The sequence below is a fragment of the Hyperolius riggenbachi genome, chromosome 2, assembly GCF_040937935.1.
Source record: "Hyperolius riggenbachi isolate aHypRig1 chromosome 2, aHypRig1.pri, whole genome shotgun sequence".
Lineage (NCBI taxonomy): Eukaryota > Metazoa > Chordata > Amphibia > Anura > Hyperoliidae > Hyperolius > Hyperolius riggenbachi.
In genome coordinates, this window is record NC_090647.1 from 490,872,359 (window position 1) to 490,891,614 (window position 19,256).

Consider the following 19,256-nt stretch of genomic DNA (forward strand, 5'->3'; position numbering starts at 1 on the left):
GGGGATATTGGCTACTGATTGGATTGAAGTTCCTAGGTTAAAGTTCCTTTTTACATTTAAAACCCATATTGTATCTCTGCCTATATACAGCTGTGTATCTATCCATTTGCTCAATTTGTTTCCTGATAAGCCAAGTACCCAAGGAAACATACATAATAGACCGCCGCCCTTCCACGATTTATCTTCCATTATGAGATGTGGTGTGTTATAAATGATGGAACAAAAACGATCATTCAAATTGAGGCCTCATTCACATTACACGTGTTGCCGTCCGTATTTCGGCAAGGCGTGCAGCAGGCCGACACGCATGACATCAGAAGTGCACAGACTGCACTGTTTGATGTTCACACCGCATGTGTTGCGGACCAGTGCGGTCCGGGAACGCATGCTGCACGCATTTTTTGCCCAAACGGATGGCTGTCCTATTCACTAGATTGAATGGGATCAGCTACGCAACACATGCAAACGTAGATTACGTGCGTTCATACGCTTTGCGTTCTGATTGCACGGCCATCTGCGTTAGGTAATGTGAATGTCAACGTCATCTGTCCATTGAGTCAATTAATCATTCACGATTCGATCCGTCACGGCGGTCTTTCAAAAAGCAAATGATCGTCGTAGTATGTAGGGCATCTTTAACCATCGTTTAGTGAATTTTCGTTAAACGATGGTTACGTGATGTTGTGGGAAACAAACGATTGTTGGGTAAAATCTTACAAATAGTCTTGCCGTGGGTATGGACCTTAACCGATTGAAGTCTTACAATTTCTTGCCACCTACTTCCTGTAAATGATAAATACTGTCGCCTTACATATAACACACATGGTTTCTCCAGCAATGCAGGGATACAGGGAAATGTAGTCAAACAGCATATGGCACTGAAAGAAGACCAATAGATAACAGCTGATTGACCCACTAGGTGAATCCAGAGAGTAAAGGAAAAAAGCTGCACTGAAGTGAGCCTCCCCGATTGGTCACGGCATTCGTACGTGGTTGACGATCGATTCACATTGATATACACAGTCTTCCATTAGGTCCCCGTTTGTCAGACATTTGACTCCACCTACCTGACTGCTGGCCTTACTCCGATTGGTCGGCACAATGCTGCTCTTTGAATTTGATTGGTTTCCCGTTTGGAAACCAGGATATAACTTGCTAAGTGTGCTCTGAATGTATTTAGCGGCTATACAGCCTTCATAAAGGGAGGAGACCCCTCCTGAAATGTTGCAATTTTGATGTGTTAGCCCTTGTTTATACATAGCCAAAGCCATCATCTGAAGACGGCAGTGCTGGGTTACATTTGTGTTGTTTGCAATGTAATGATGAGCACATTTGGCTATCAAGCAGGTATTCTGTCTGCCACTTTGAATATAAACCATACTAACAGTTTGCTAGTAGCGTAGTTGACCATTAAAATACAGTGGCAATTATTGTATGAATCCAAATACTAAGATTATTTTTCAGTAACTGGTTTCTGCCCCATTCCTTTCCCAAACAGGGTTGGATTTGGACATGTTACTGCTCAAGGCCCACTGTCACCAACCCCGCCTCCCCAAACCGCCCCGTCCTGTGTGCTCTCCTTGTCCCAATTGTTCCCCTGGTCCTGTGCTCTCATCTTATGCTCCTCCCATCCTGCATACTTCCCTGGTCCTGTGCTTTCCCCATTCTGTGCTTGGGGGGTGTTCCACTGCTTGTTATAGCAGGGTGGCCATGGACTGGGTTTGTGACTGCTTAGGGCCCATTTCCACCAGGAGCGGTGCGATGCGGCTACATAGCCGCATCTCACCGCAGGTGTTCTGAAACACATGCACGGCAATGGAAGAGTTTCCACTGCGTGCATGTTGTACGGAGCGGTGCGGAGCGATCTGAGAATCTGCAGCATGCTACAGATTATCGCACGGCTGCATCCGCCCGCAGCCGCGTCCCATCTCCTCCATTGACTTCTGCATCGGGAGATGCGGAAGTGATGCGGCCAGCGGCGGAAGTGATGCGCATCACTTTGTAGTGGAAACCGGCCCTAAAGTTTTACATGTTTGGCAGTTTATCTGCCTTAGTATGCCAGCAAACTGCCCGCCCCTTGCTTTCTGGTGCCTTAGGCCATGACCTTTGTGGCCTTGCCCCAAATCTGGCCATACTCTCAACCACCACCTCCAAGTATTTATCAAGAAACAAAAAATAAGTTCTAAAGAAACAAGAACACAACCTAGTTAGTGCAAGCAACGCCAGCCACACACAGATCAATAGCAGCCCTACATGGCAAGAACTCGATAATTACTCCATCAAAAATAGTGACGGAGGCTCTACAACACTGTTCACCCATTTTTTATTAAAAATCGATTGAACCACTAGCATTACATGACTCTATGTAGATTACACTATGGTCACCTACTGCTCCATCCCCCACCCCACAACATCTGCTTGTCAGGGATCTATTAACATGCCTGATCACCATGTAACTCAATTAACTGCTTAAAATGAATTAACATTAAAGTGTAACTGTCGGGCATAAAATCAAAAATCAATTCTTTATTTTTATCTGGTAAACAAGTAATAAGGATGCTAATCAGGCAATCCAAAAGTTAAAATCTCTATTACTTTTCTTGTTTATAAATGATCATTCCCCAGTTTACCTGACTCTTATTTGGTATGTTGCCGCAAAAAGGAAGTTGCAGGGCATGCTGGGTTGTCTTCCTTTTTGTATACCAAATTTTGTGTGTGCCATATAGGATTCCCCAGTTTACCTGACTCTTATTTGGTACGTTGCCGCACAAAGGAAGTTGCAGGGCATGCTGGGTTGTCCTTTTTTGCTTCTGTGCATTAGTTAAGTCTGAGGGGAAATAAAGAAGCAAAAAAAAACACAACCCAGCATGTCCTGCAACTTCCTTTGTGCGGCAATGTACCAAATAAGAGTCAGGTAAACTGGGGAATGATCATTTATAAACAAGAAAAGTAATAGAGATTTTAACTTTTGGATTGCCTGATTAGCATTCTTATTACTTGTTTACCAGATAAAAATAAAGAACTGATTTTTTATTTTATGCCCGACAGTTACACTTTAATGAGTGGTCATGTTTGAGGCAACAGATCACCAGCAAAATTTACCAAATATGGACATATCAATACGTGTATTGCTACCTTAATGTATGGCAACTGGTGGGAACCAGTGAAATAGACACAGCTGCTTCAGTCCTGAAATGATATTTTAAGGAACTGGCATAAGTGCACGCTGTTTCATTTCACCACCCTCCTGCATGCTGATTGGCCAAGAATCACACCATGTGGCTTGGCCTGCTGCACATATCTAGGTGGGGATGCAGCACCGCAGTAACAGTTGTGATGACACTTTGGTCAAGAATAAAAGGGAGAGCAAAAGATGCTGTGCCACCCACTTTTTATTTCATGTGTATTATTATTTCAGTTGTACTTGAAAACCTAAATGAAACCAGACCAATGTGACTTCCCTTTAAAGGACAACTTTAGTGAGAGGGATATGGAGGCTGCCATATTTATTTCCTTTTAAGCAATACCAGTTGCCTGGCTGTCCTGCTGATCCTCTCCCTCTAATACTTTTAGACATAGACCCTGAACAAGCTGCATGCTTGTTCAGGGTCTATGTCTAAAAGCAGATCAGGCGTTTCTGACATTATTGTCAGATCTGACAAGATTAGCATGTTTCTGGTGTTGTTCAGACACTACTGCAGCCAAATGGATCAGCGGGACAGCCAGGCAACTGGTATTGTTTAAAAGGAAATAAATATGGCAGCCTTTATATTCTTCTCACTACAGCTGTCCTTTAAGATAATGAGCCATGTAATGATTAAAAAAAAAGTAAGTGTCAGAATAAGAAGTAAACAAGGCCTGTGATACTAATTACCCCTGCTCTCCCTATCCATCTACCTGGAGAGTAATTACAGATGTACAGCTGTTCTCCCAGAATCCCTCAGGATTGATGGGCGCCATGACGCAATGTCTCAAGTGTCCTCAAGGAGCCCAGCCAGGCTCAGCTGCCACAAGGCTACACATCAGGACTACACATGTCTTTCTGTGGTACGGCAGGCTTTCCAAACCAGAAAACATCAAATACAGATGCTTCCCATGTGCAATAATAATTCATTTAGGCCATGTTCATCTTAAGTTTCAGAAGCCCTAAAATAATAATTTACTAACAGCTTATTATTATGCTTCTTTAATTATACTAAATAAAACCACATAAGCCTCAAAATGCCAAGTAACTTTAAAGGGCACCTGAATTTAGGTGGGTATGGGGGCTGCCATAGTTATTTTCTATTAAACAAAACCAGCTGCCTGGCTGTCCTGCTGATCTTTGGCTTCAGTAGTAAATAAAATACACTGAGCTAACCCAGGCAGACTTCCGTTAGAAACACCTGATCTGCAGGTTTTTTCTGGATCTATGGCACAGAGAGACAGAGGCTCAACAGGACAGCCAGGAAATCTGCATTATTTAAAAGGAAATCATTATGGCAGCTTCCATATCCCTCTCAGTGCAGGTGTGCTTTGAAAAAAGCCAATTTTTACTGTATGGGAAGAGCCGAGATTTCTGTTCAGGAAGAGTTGAGATTCCAACTCTGGTCTTCTGTGTCAGAGGCAGAGCGCTTAACCAGTCAGGGCTGGTCTGAGGCAGAGGCAAGAGAGGCTCCAGCCTTAGGGCGCAGGGAGGAGGGGGCGAACAACTCACTCAGCTATCATTCCTCCATTATTGTTTGTAGCAGAGAGAAATAAGAAAGGGGATAAATGGCAATGACTGCATCAAGCCAGATAACTAGTGATTAAGGTGTTGGGGGGATGGGGGTTGTCAGGGACCCTGTGGCGCCTCTTAGTCTAACAGCAATCAGTGTATGACACTGGGGTGGGAGAGATGGAGGGGCGCACTTTGGTGTCTCAGCCTTGGGTGCTGGAGGACCTTGTTGCGGCTCTGTAACCAGCACACTCTCCAGCCACTCAACATAATTAAGAAAGCATGTCATCAAATAGCAATAAGACAGCAAATACCCCTAAAATTAAAAAATTAATCAGCTATTATATCTAGCCCAGTATAACCATGTACCTCCAACAGTCCCTAAGTTCAGCTATGATCCCTCAATAGACCCCAAGATAAAATTATGTATTGCTTAGCTCCGGTAGAATAACTACAGCATGTATTGACATTAGAACCCCAGTATAGCCATGCAACCCCAACAGACCCCCAAGTATAGTCAAATACTGCGCACCTCTCAATATAAATAGATAACAAACAATAGAGAGAGAGGAGTTCAAAGGCACAACACTTTAGAGCTGCATCAAATGGAAACTACTTGTAAACATTGCACAAATAAAAGAAATTGCAGCTAGTAATAAATTGCAACAGCCCGACCTAGAAGACACACAAGAATAATCTTCCAGAGCCTTGCTGGCCAATGAAACATTAGACGATGTGTCTGAAAAATAGGCTTAGCGCCTGGCTTTATAGCTATTAACCATAACGGCATTAATATCCCTCTATTGTGGGAGTCTTTGTGGATCGGGTTGGTTTTGATGCTGCTGCTAATGCCATTCACTTGGGATAATTGAATACACATCTGTACGTGATTATCACTCTTCAGCAGATGGCACTACTCTGCTGGACGCTTTGTCTTACAATTTACTTCCACTTAGCGTGTCAAACACTCATGTGCCGCAGTGTAACCGGGATTCCAATCTAGCATAAAAGGGATCAGTGGCAATTTGCTCATTTGTTCACGTAGATGTGGCAATAAATAATACAATAATAAAAACACACACAGAGGATAAGTGCATCTCCTCTTTCCTTACTGGACTACAGCCTTTTTTGTTTTTTTACAATTTAACTGAAGCAAACCAGTGTTTAAAGTGAAGCTTCGCTTTATAGTTCAAAGTGAGAAAGAGCTAGAATGACTCTTACCATATCTTTCGGACCATAAGACGCTCCTGACCATAAAACCCACCCAGGTTTAGAGGACAAAAACCAGGGGAAAAAATATACTAAACCTGGTGTGTCCACTGTCCGTCTTGTCTCTTGTGTCTCCCTTGTACCTCTTGTGTTCCCCTTATGTCTCTTTTGCCCCCTTTGTATATTTGGTGTCCCCGTGACCTCCTCTATCTGTCCTGTGTCCCCATTTGTCCTCATGTCCTCCTGTCTCAACCTCTGCCCCCCTTTGTCCTTCACGTGTCTCTCTGTGTCCACCTCTATCTGTCCCTTGTCCCCCTCTGTCCACTTCAGTCCCCCTGTATCCAACTCAGTCCCCCACCCCCAGTCCTTCCTGTGTCCCCATGTCCTTACTGTGTCCCCCTCGGTCAACTCCCCGGGTCACTCACCCTCCGTGTGAGCAACAGCGTTTGTAGGCCAGCCGGGAGATGATTTGCAGCCAGTCAGGCTGGGGTTGCTGTTCCCTAATCCCTCACATTCTGTGGGAGCGGCAGAGCGTGTAGGCCAGCCGGGAGATGATTTGCGGTCAATCAGGCTGGGGCACTGCCAATCATGGCCGTTTCTTCACTGTCACTGGAGCCAATGGTCTCGAGGGTGGGACCATGGCTCCATCATTTCAGCCAATCACTTCACTTGCTGAGATTCAGTGAGTGCAGTGATTTGTTGCTTGTTGACGACCTAGGACCACTGTTGTATTATTCTCTGTGAAGTTGTAATTGTTGTTGTTGAAATTATTCTTGAATTGTCCAACTTGGGATGAATAACTACCTATAAGTCTTGATTTTGCCTTTGGCCTAATAAAAACTTCTGAAACTACAAAAAAAAAAAAAATACAACTTTGCTTTTCTAGTAAAGCTGCACTGGCCTTCAGCACACCCCTCCATTAGTACACTAACCCCCTGCTCTACAAGGCCATTCCACAATACCAATGTACGTCTGACTTACGTTTTACATAGAGGGATCCGGTCACCTCGGCGCTGCCGTAGTTGTTCCACACCTCACACATGTACGTCCCGGAGTCTGAAGGCCGGGTGTTTTCTATTAGCAAACCCACGACAGTGTTGCGGAAGCGGCTGCTCATCTCCAGCTGGTTGGTGTCTTTTACCCAGCGGGTGTGGGGTATGGGGTACCCAGACGCTTTACACGGGAGCTCCACCCTCTGACCTGCCATCACTGTCAGGTGTTCAAACTTATCGATTATCGTTGGGGCGGAATTGACTGGATCTGAAAATACAAAAACAACAAGATAGAAGCTGCAGTACGTTCAGACATCTAACTTCTTCCCAAGAAAAGAGGATCACAATCATACCTAAAAATCCACATTTAAAACAAATCTGTAGCAGATTAAAAAATCCATCCTGTCTCGGTGTCCTGGTTCCCCCGCTGTCCACCATTTGAATTTGCCACCTCTAGGAGTCCTTGGAAAGTTTCGGGACACTCCAGTCTCTGAGTGCTCCCAAAAACTAGCGGCACTATACTGCACATGTGCAAGCGGCCACTCACGCATGCACGATACAGAGTCACCCAAAGTCTTTCCGAGGAACCTCGAAAGGGGGGCGGGGCTGACAACGCTGAAACAAGGGTACCAAGTAAGGGCAGGGTAGGCTCTATAGGATCCAGAGCCTACTAACTCCATAAATGAGTATCTGATTTTTTTTATTTTTTTTTTTATTTCACTTCAGTATCACTATAAAAGACAACTGAAGCACGAGGGATATGGATGGGGCCATACTTATTTCTTTTTAAGCAATACCAGTTGCCTGGCTACCCTGCTGATGCATTACCTGCATATGCAAATCAGGTGTTTCTGACACTATAGCCAGATTTGACAAGATTAGCTGCATGCTTGTTTTTGGTGTGATTCAGACACTACTGCAACCAAACAGAGCAGCAGGGCTGCCAAGCAACTGGTATCGTTTAAAAAGAAAGAAATTTGGCAGCCTCCATATACCTCTAATTTCAGTTGTCCTTTAAAGCTCTGGGTTAACCTCACATTTTTTAATGCATATGATAGTATGATTGCATTCATTAACAATACAAAATGTTTTGTGCATTGCACGCTTGCTGGAAAGGTGACTATTTCCACCTGGGTCCCCTCACTTCCCGGTCCAACGTCTCTTCTCTGAACTGTAAGTGCTCGTGTTGGCGGCTGCAGTACATCTGGACTGGGCATGCTCAGGGTCGCTTCTGCACATGCCCACTGGAAACAACCACTGGGTGAGGTGGAAGTTGGTCAATATAAAAGTTGTACTGCGGTATAAAGGTGCGTACACACATGCGACTATAGTCGTTTGTAACGATCGTTCCCCGATCTTTACCAACGACGATCGTTACAAAAAACGAACCAACGACTATTAAGGCAAACGACGAACGAGGCAAATCGCTACAAAACAAAGTTCTGTCTTGGCGGATTTTTACCACCGACGATCGTTAGCAAAAGTGGCACATCGTTGGAAACGATCGTTCGTACCAGGCTGGACATGCGCATTTCACTTTTTCTCCAAGGAACTTTACAATTTTATGCGCAGGCGCATTAAGTGCTTTCCACAGCCTGGATTGGTGGCCAATCAGAGAATTCTGAGGGTTAGGGCTGGGGCCCACTGTAAATCGCAAATCAAAATTGCTGAACGCTCTTCGTTTTTTTTGTTTTGTTTTTTACAAGAGATTAAAAAGTGGTTTTGCAGCAATCCTATACTTTGCATTGGAGTGCGATCTCTCCCAAAGTGCTGCAGGGCTCGCAATTGCAATCGCTCTTGTGGGATCACCTCCATTGACTGTCATTAGCCCGGCACTTTTGGGCTCACCAGTAATTCCAACGCGTGGCTGAATCAGCTCCTGTGGGCTCCAGCCTCACCTACCCCCAACCTTTACAAGAGGGCTGGCTGGAGCTTTTCCTTTAACAGATGGGAAGGGTTTCTCCATGTGATTGCTGGGCCTCTTCCAGCTTGTTGCCATCCCCCATGCCTTGAGGATAAAACAACTGTGGTAGTAAGGTGGGCAGCATGGTGGCATAGTGTTTAGCACTCTCGTCTGCAGTGCTGGGTCACCAGGTGAATACCAGCCAAAGCACTATCTGCAATGAGTTTGTACATTATCCCAGTGTCTGCGTGGGTTTCCTCCAGGCACTCCGATTTCCTCCCACATCCCAAAAACATACAGAGTCAGAGATGGCCAATGAGATGCAAATAATTTTGGGCTGATGCAGGATTATGCAAATATTGTTATGTATATGCAAATTCGTGCAGCTTGAAAATGGACCAATCAAATTTGAGCTCAGCAGGATATGATTGGTTCAATTTCAAGCTGCAAAAATGTGCATATAAAATTTGCATACTACTGCATCAACTCGAAATGATTGGCTTTTTATTGACCATCCTTATATGCAACAGCCGTAGGTCCGTTTTAACTCTCCCGAGAGCTTTCCATGGTAAACGCAGCCCTGCCTGTAGTCACTGTGTGCAGCAGTTGTTTAATACCACGCTGCTATGCAAGTAATGGGCATAAATAGATTCAGCACAGCTGGTGCCTGATTCCACATCATCATTAGTTACATAGTTAGGTTGTAAAAAAAGAAAAGATGTCCATCCAGCAAGCGCAGCCATCAATGCTGCACGCTTCCACAATGGCTGAGAGAGGGTGTCTTCTGTGACTCATCATATGTGTTATGCCTGGAATGTAGGGAATATATTCATTACAGAATGTGCTGGGAGAGGGGTTATCTCAGGTGATTGCAGCTCTACAGACTCTGGCTAATCACCGCCAGTGTGACGGCTTCCAAAGCCAATCCAGATCCCTGACTGAGGAGATACATCTGCAGCCTAGCAATAGGAACAGTCTCACCTGGCTGATCATTTCAGCGTTTCTCACTTGAAGTACACCTTGTACCAGGAATCAAACAAAGTGTTACAATAAGATAACAGCAAAATCAATAATGGGTTTGTGCAGTTTCACAGGTACCCATTGTGACCGTCCTATCTCTGTTAAGGCCCATACACACGTCGGATTTTAGCGAACGACCCGTCGTTTGAACGTTCCGTCGTTCGGACGTTTTCGCGTCAAATCCGACGTGTGTACAGACTATCGTTCGGGTGATAAGACGGGCGGATCGCTGGTAACCAGTCTTATCACCCGAACGATAGTCTGTACACACGTCGGTCTATCACACACTTTAGGAGCACTGGCCCTAGTGCCAAACAGTGCCAAAGAGTTGAATGCTGGGAGTTCTTTTTATCTATAAGATATTCCTCCTCTTCCATTTATTTCCATGCCTAGCTGCTTATTAGAAACACCCTCTGATTACTTGTGTTTAAAAGCAAGGCTGAGGTGACTCAGTGATTGGATGTGTAAATAAAAAAAAAAAAAGACAGTGCAGTTGTTAGTATACACCTTAAGCTGGCCACTAACGGTCCAATTTCTAGCGAAAAATCGTTAGAGCAATCAGAAATTCTGATCGAACGAAAAATCGTTCACTACACCATCAACTAACCAATCATTGCTTCCTATCTATCACGAGCACCAAGAAAATCCAAATTTTCATTCGACGAAAATTCATTCGGGCGACATTTTTTTCACTCGTTCATAATCGATTGTGTCCACCAATGGATATTATTTACAACAAATCCGATCAGAATTTCTGATCGCTCGAACGATTTTTCGCTACAAATTGGAGGGGAGATTATGATGTCAGCATTAGCTTGGCAAGATGGCCACTGCCTAGAATAGGATTTTCTGCTTTTCCTTTATAAAATTCACAGGAATCATTATGTGGATAGCACAATACATCTGTTATGTAAGTAGTAGTATCATTTATCTACTTATATATGTGTTTTTATTTCTAGGTGTCGCGTGTTCTTCAACATTACATCCTTCCTGGTGCTCTAGCTCCCGAACCCTCAAGGCCCACCCAACAGTACATGTTTTGCAGGAAACCACACACAATCACAGGTGGAGTAATTAGAGTATCAGCAGAGCTGATTAGCTACCTCTTTTTACAAAACATGTACTGTTGGTGGGCCTTGAGGCAGGGCCGGGCCGAGGCAGAGGCGAGAGAAGCTCCAGCCTCAGGGCGCAGTGTAGGAGGGAGCGCACAACTCACTCAGCTATCATTCCTCTATTGTGTTTAAAGCAGAGAGATATAAGAAAAGGGAATACATGGCAGTGACTGCAAGCCAGATAACTAGAGATTAAGGTATTGAGACCTTATCTACCCCCACTGTGCAATCCTCTTCCTGACGAGAGCAGGAGAAAAAGGGCACCGGCCGAGGGTGGACAAAAAGGGCACAGCCATAGACTTTAATGCAATTATCATTAATACGGCGAAAAAAGCATGAAAAAAGGGTGCCGTGAAAATTTTTGTTAAGAGTATAACATTATAGTTTTTGAGGCTGTTATCATGTTAGAAGTTTATAACGGTATAGTTTTTGTCATATTATTTCGTTAATAAGTACAGATTTTACGTTTTCAAAGGTATTATCGTTAATATATCTAAAAGGGTGTCTCTGCAGAGGGAGTGGTTAGGTAATACCAGGGGAGTGGTTAGGGTTAGGCACTACTGAGGGGGTTAGGATTAGGTACCATGGGGGCGGGGGTTAGGCACCACTAGGGGAGTGGTTAGTTTTAGGCACCACCAGGGGAGGGTTCTGTGCGAGGGTAGGGTTGGGTTAAGCAGTATTGATGAAAAACGTTACGACATTTAACGTTAATATTTATTGGTTATTATTTGTTGGGGTTTTTGTTTTTTTTGCAACAGTAATTATCGTTAATAAAGCTTGACAACGATGATTCTCGTTAGCAAATTTCATTACTACCTGGCGCCAAATTCATTAATAACCCGGGTCCTTTTTTCATGCACGCTTCCTGAAACCTAACCCACCTCCAATGTTATGCTCTTCACAAAGCCTACCATTAACCATACCAGGGGCATAACTATAGCACCACATACGGGGCTCGTGCACTGGGAACCCCGAAAAAGTAGCGCGCATAAAATGGTCAATAGAAGACCTCAAATTAAATGGTGCCGACTGTCGCCTTCCCGACCTTTTTCGCAATCTTGCGTCATCAGGGGAGAAAACTTTTCTCCCCTGATGACGCAAGATTGCGAAACCAGCGAAACCAGCAATCTTGACGAAAGCTGTATTACTATAGACCTGCGCTGACTTTATATATTTATTGCTTGTGTGGACTTTTGGACATTGTCCTTCTCGGCTGCGGTCGCCTTCTGCCTTGGCGCTGACACTTGTTGTTTATTACTATAGCACCCTCAATGGCGAGGGGTGGAGGGTTGGGCTAAGTAGGCACTGTCCCACTGTCCACATCCAATAGTGAAGCAGCGCACAGCAGAAGATAAATAAGTGTTCCATTGATGGAGCAGGTACTAGTCTGCTGTGTGCTACTCTGCTATTGGGCTACCTATGATGAGAGAGTTACCTATATTTATGGGGCTACTTCTGGCTTCCTATAGTGAGGGGGGCTACGACTGGCTACTTATTCTGTGGCTACCTATACTCAACTGGTATGTTTGTAGGACATCAGTGGAAACTAAAAACATGCAGGTATGTGGAGTCCTGCATTTTGCTACTACTGTTTTTATTGATGGTTTTGTTGTCTCAGACTTTTACCTGAAAGGATCACAAACCTTTGTTTGAGGTGCTAGAAATCTTGTGAGCGCACATAGCTCAGGCAAGGTAGAGCAGCTGTATTCAAATCCATTGTAATACCTGACATAACCGGAGAGCTATTATTATTTAAAGTGTACAGAATGCAGATGTTTGTCTCTTGAGCAGAGCACCGGCAGTAACGTACCTGATACAGTCAGTCTGGCGCTGTTGCTTTGCCGCGTCTCCCCGGTATATTTGTGCCGCGTGGTGCATCGGTAATTATTTAATCCGTCTTCATTCTGTACATCTGTAATATACAAGGCTCCCGATGATGTGATGAGAAATCTAGATCCTGCAAAGACACAGAAAACAGCAGAGTTACTTATGGGGGTTCACAGCATGTGTCATGCCAAATAAAGAGTTACATTTACCCATTCAAAACAGTGAGTACATACAGTGTATACGGGCTACATAGAGCTAAACATTATATCAATAATATCAATAATCTATTCCCCAGTGAAAGCATATAGTTGTATAATACAGGAAATCCTGCTTACGGTACTTTGGATGTGAAACCAAGCATTAAAAGTTTTAAAAATAATTTTTATCACTTTTTGCACAGAAATCCTGGGGAAATTGAACGCCAGGGTTATTAAAGGACCACTATTGCAAAATATTTAAAAATTTAAATAACATGTAAACACCTAAAAATAAGTAGTATGTTAATTCCAGAGTAAAATGATCTATAAATTACTTTTCTCCTATGTTGCTGTCACTTACAGTAGGTAGTAGAAATCTGATGGAATTACAGGTTCTTGACTAGTCCATCTCCTCATGGGGGATTCTCAGTATCTAATGTATTCTTTACAAAAGCACTCCCTGAATATAATCTATACAAAGATGCCAGCCCTCCATACCTGTTTGGGCACAACATTCTGGCAGTTTGACAGAGCAACTGTTAAGAATCCCCCATGAGGAGATGGGCTAGTCCCAAACCTGTCGGCTCTGTCAAATTTCTACCTACTGTAAGTGACAGCAACAAAGGAGAAAAATAATTTGTAGCACATTTTACTGTGGCAGAAATGTGCTTTTTATGAGTTTTCATGTACTGTATTTTAAATCTTAAAATTTTTCACAATAGTGGTCTTTTACTATACTGTAGTATTGATCGTATACCTGATCTACTACTTTGCACCATTAGATATTAGGCAATAGTTCAGTAGAAATGTTGTCTAAAAGTGGCCACACACAATACAATAAAAATTATCCAATTATAGCCATTTGATAAAAACGATTGGTTGTACAGAAAAATAGAAAGCTTTTTTTTATTTATTTATTCAAGACATCTGATCGAATTACAATTTTTTTTTCAATATAAGTTGATTGGGATTTTTATGAAAATTGAATGGTATAGGTTAGATTGCCAATGTCTTAATGTTTAGAAGCAAACAAAATGTTTTCAGTTCCACTGGAGCGATTGCAATTACCAAATCGCAAAACGTAGGACATGGCAGCATTTTTAGCATTAGCTGTTAGCGTTTCTGCAATGTAAAGTATATAAACGCTGACGTAATCGCTCATCAAAACCTGCACAGAGTGATTTTGCTAGCGTTTTGAAGTTACTGCACACTGTAAACAAATTAAAATTAATTGAAAGGACCAATCAGAATGAAAAACACTAATCGCTACACAATCGCTGGCAAAAAACGTACACTTTTAAAACCGCTACCAAAAAACGCTCATGAAATTGCTTACAAAACGCTCATACAATTCACTAGCAAATGCGATTAGCAATAGCAATTTTTAGTGGGTTCCAGGCCTAATATTTATCCCATCAGCACAGCCCTCCTTCCTCCTGCTCTGGAATTGAATGGGTTACTAACAGGATTATGCAATAAATAGTCAATTGATATTCTGATTAGAACATTGATTTTAAAGAGACACTGAAGCGAATAAAAAATTATGATATTATGATTTGTATGTGTAGCACAGCTAAGAAATAAAACATTAAGATCAGATACATCAGTCTAATTGTTTCCAGTACAGGAAGATTTAAGATTTAACTCCAGTTGTTATCTCTATGCAAAAAACAATTAAGCTCAACGACTTTCAAAGTCGTGGAGAGGGCTGTTTTTTGACTTTTATTATCTCAACTGTTAGTTAATTTTTTACTTTTCCTCTGCCAGAGGAGAGGTCATTAGTTCACAGACTGCTCTGAAAGAATCATTTTGAATGCTGAGTGTTGTGTAATCTGCACATATTATAGAATGATGCAATGTTAGAAAACACACTATATACCTGAAAATAAAAATATGAGAATAATTTTCTTTGCTGCTAATCTTCTAGTAATTATTCATAGTACACAACCAATTCATCATATCATATTTTTTCTCGCTTCAGTGTCTCTTTAAAAGTTACGGTTTGATTAACAGATTAACAAGTAATAAAGATACCAGAGACATCAGAACAACATCTACCTAGAAGCAGCCTATTTTCTGCTGCTAACACAGTGGGAGGCGCAAATTATTTTCTGAAAGTTCTTTAAACTTTGCAGTAGTTTACAGCACTTTCCAAAATAGTACAAATATAGTACACATCAGATACAAACATTAGTACCTCTGTTGTGAAAAATGTTAAAACAACAAATACATATAAACACAGACAAATAAGAAGCATGTTTCTTCCAGAGTAAAATGAGCCATAAATTACTTTTATCCTATGCTGCTATCACTTACAGTAGTTAGTAGAAATCTGAAAGAGCCGACAGGTTTGGGACTAGTCCATCTCCTCATGGGGGATTCTTAACTTGGCCTTTATTCTTTGTAAAGCCACTCCCTGAATAGGATTTATACAAAGATGCTGGCCATCGTCCTTGTTCACTGCACACTTCTTTGGCAGTTGGACAGAGCAACCGTCATTCACAATGTGCTTTTGAAAAGAAAGAAAACCCTGAGAATCCCTTATGAGTAGATGGGCTAGTCCAAAATCGGTTCTGTCAGATTTCTGCTACCTATGGTAAGTGTGAGCAACATAGGAGAAAAGTAATTTATGGCTCACTTTACACTGGAAGAAAAATACTTCTTATATGTATGTGTTAACATATATTTTAAATTTTACGATTTTGGCGATAGAGGTCCTTTAACACTGTGAGGAGCACACAAAATGGTAATCATTGCAATTACAGCTTGAATAAAAGAGTTCCAGATACCTCCTCTGCAACCCTCATCCTATGCCGAGGCTTGTCAAACTACACCAATTACAGCGATCGCCACACAGGCCACCCCCAAGGTGTCCACCACTGAAAGTATGAGCAGTTGGGTGGCCATTTGGAGCCAACTAGGCTGAGTGTCCAGCATGTGCACGCGTGTTCCCCAAACTCATTAAAATACATTTCTAAACTAATGCTCTTCTAATGTTCCGAAATCATTGTTCGTTCCCCTCTTCATCAAGTTCCCCTCTTCAACCTGAAGTCTGTCTGTCATGCTTCAAGTCCCTCCTTCCCTCCCCATAGCAACAGTACGCATGGCTCAGTTGTAGCTAAGGAGTGTGTATGTATGAGCTTGTGCTAAGAATGGTCTCCCGGTGATCAAGCCCCGACCCCTATGGCCAATAGTTCTTGATCGTGTGTATTTAGCATAAGGCCGGATCCACACTATAAGCGCTTTTCTGAATGCTTTGTGCTTGATTAGTGCTTTTTTTTAAATTTATCCCATTCACTTTCAGTAAAATCACAATAAAAATCACGGGAATTTTTCACGTGCGCGATCGCGGCAATTTTAATCAAGTGAATGGGAGAATTTTTTAAAAAGCACTCAGAAAGCGCTAATAAATCACAAAGAGCTCAGGAAAGCACTTATAGTGTGGATCCGGCCTAAGACTGCTCAGAAGCATCCTACCATTTTTCACTTAGTAATTTATAGGCCACTTTGAGCAAAGGTTTCATTTTTTATTTTAGAAAGCCATAGAATTCAACCCGCAAATGGCTGTTTCAGTAAGCTTTGGCTTTGCAAGCTTTTGCTTAGTTACAGCTGTATTGATAAGGTTTGTGACAGTACCCAATGGCAGAGTGCACTGATAGGCAGGGCTGTGGAGTCGGAGTTGGTGTCGGAGTCGGCGCAATTTTGGGTACCTGGAGTCGGAGTTGGAGTCGGTAGTTTCATATACTGAGGCGTCAGAGTCGGGAGTCAGAGTCGGAAGATTTTTGTACTAAATCCATAACCCTGGTAAGTATTAGACTATGGAGCCATTTTGGGGAGTTGGAGTCGGTGACTTCAACTGAGGAGTCGGAGATGGAGTTGGAGTCGGATGATTTTTGTACCAACTCCACAGCCCTGCTGACAGGGTAACATGCATAGCTTCAACCCCTTAACAGTGACGAGCTCCCTACTGGACACTGTTGTGACCACTTCCACTGCATCCCGCCGCACCGCAGGTAGTGTGGCCGGTCTCATAGAGACTACTGGCCACTGCAGCGGGTGATCGTACCATGACGCAAGGCGACACAATGTGTGTGAAAGAGGCCTTAACCTATTGCCGACCACGTCACACCGATGGGCATGGCCGCTGTGGCAGTCCCAGGACTGCCTAACGCCAATTGGGGCTCGCTTTGCAGGAGATTACACGCGCATCTCCATTAGGTAGGCGGAGCTCTGCTCCACCTTCAGCCTCCCAGCGGAAATCGACTAATTACCTTGTACAGCGCTGAGATCCACAGCAGCCCTTTACTGGGGACAGCCGTGTGACATGGCTATCCCCCTGGGAGACCTGACAGTGATTGTCTATTACGCTGATTGGCTGGCGGGGGGGAATAAATAGAAGCTAAAAAACATGGTGACATTTATTAAAAAATAAAGACAAATATTTACAAACAAGCATCTGAGGGGGGGGGGGGGGAGGGAGTGCTCAGACCCCACCAACAGAGAGCTCTGTTGGTGGGGAGAAAAGGGGGGGGTATCACTTGTGTGCCGAGTCGTGCGGCCCTGCAGCGAGGTCTTAAAGCTGCAGTGGCCTAATTATAAAAAAATGGCCTGGTCTTTAGGGGGGTTTAACACTGTGGTCCTCAAGAGGTTAAAGGGCCACTGTCACAAAAATGTTAAAATTTAAAATATATGTAAGAAGTACATTTCTTCCATAGTAAAATGAGCCATAAATTACTTTTCTCCTATGTTGCTGTCACTTACATTAAGTAGTAGAAATCTGACAGAACGACAGGTTTTGGACAAGCCCATCTCCTCATAGGGGATTCTCAGGGTTTTCTTGATTTTCAAAAGCACCTAGTGATTGGCAGTTGCTCCATCCAACTGCCAAAAAATGCCAATGGTAAAGTTTATTCTAAAGTGTGTAGGAATCTTTAGGCCAGTGTAGCAGAGGTCAGACAATGACACAGAAGAAGAGCATGCCTGCACACGTACGAGAGAAATTGCCGCCGGGAGACTTGGGCGCAGGATACAGCCGGTATATGGCTATTGCTGCACAAGTCCCGGTGGGGTTAATTACTATTCCCCCTCCAGGTCCACGTGGATGGTGGGGAATGATGTTATTCGCCTTCCAGCTATTGCTGGCGGCCGAACTACGGCGCCAAAGTTACTCACTGTGCACCACTATAACCATAATTCCTATTATGGTCTATGGTGGCGCCCAAATCTCCTGCGCTGGATTCTAAGTGTTCGGCCTGCACACCTTCTATTCAGTTGTGTGGGTGAAAATAGAAACGACCTAGACTTGTTTTAGCAATGAAATATATAATGCCTGCTTATCCCCTTTGTTTACTTATCCTTTCCCTGCTTCCTGCTCAAGTGCAGCCGAGCTTATAGAAAGAGTGCAGTTGTCTGGTTTGAGATCTGAATCAAAGAAACACTCCTATTTATGGGAGATTGGGGATGGATCTGATTAGAGGCGAGAAGTGGCCTACACCCTGCAGGCACATATGACCCTTGTTATTTGGGGTCACAGAGTACGGTGAGTTTTCTATCCCTAAGGGCTTTGGGGCGTTGCACATGGTGACTGGCAAGAGTAAAAGGATGCTAGTGGAGGAATGTCCTTGTGCTACTGCTCCATAGAGATATAAGTACAATCACTGGGGAATGTAAGCATGGACCTGAATTCTTGCAAAGGACAAAAGGAAAACAGAGATAATTTAGAGAGCTTAGACTGTTTAACCCCCTCATCTATGACTCATTACAAGTGTAATTAGCAGTAGACACACTGCAGATTTATTGCAGGATTTCTATCAGCAGTAAAACAAGAAATGTATCTTCTTTCAAGGTTATTATGCTGTTGCTTATCTTTCAGAGCATGGAAGAGGTTCTGAGTTCAGGTTGGCTTATTAATGCATACTATGGCTGGACACCCACTTCTAATTGCAAAATCACTCTCAAAACACTGACAGTGACTTTACAACTTAAAGTGAACGGATAAAATAAACAATTATATTTATCCTCCTACTCCTAAAAATGACTTTTTTTTATGAATCCCATTGTTTTCTTTTTTATTTAAACATCTACAAAGTAGGTTAAATGATTTACTGTCTCTAATAGGTGGCTGCCTATTAACCTCCCTAGCGGTACTGACAGATTGTCCGTTCAAACAAAACATGCTGTGAACAGTATAAACGTGCATACACATCAATACTCTCCTGCACTGTATACTAGACCCTTGCTTGACACATTTTGGCAAGTTACAGGAAAAAAAAAAGTTATAAAAATTAATTTTATCACTTT

At 43.0% G+C, this 19,256-nt stretch overlaps 1 protein-coding gene across 9 annotated transcripts in view; it reads right to left on the reverse strand.

Moving 5' to 3' along the window:
• DSCAM (DS cell adhesion molecule) overlaps positions 1-19,256 on the reverse strand; it is a 635,668-nt gene that overhangs the window by 360,361 nt on the left and 256,051 nt on the right. For all 9 annotated transcript variants that reach the window (XM_068270401.1, XM_068270399.1, XM_068270402.1 and 6 more), the window contains 2 exons: positions 12,743-12,889; positions 6,887-7,165 (listed from right to left, as the gene is read on the reverse strand). In XM_068270401.1, the coding sequence (XP_068126502.1) occupies positions 6,887-7,165; positions 12,743-12,889 (426 nt within the window). The remainder of the gene's footprint in view (positions 1-6,886; positions 7,166-12,742; positions 12,890-19,256) is intronic.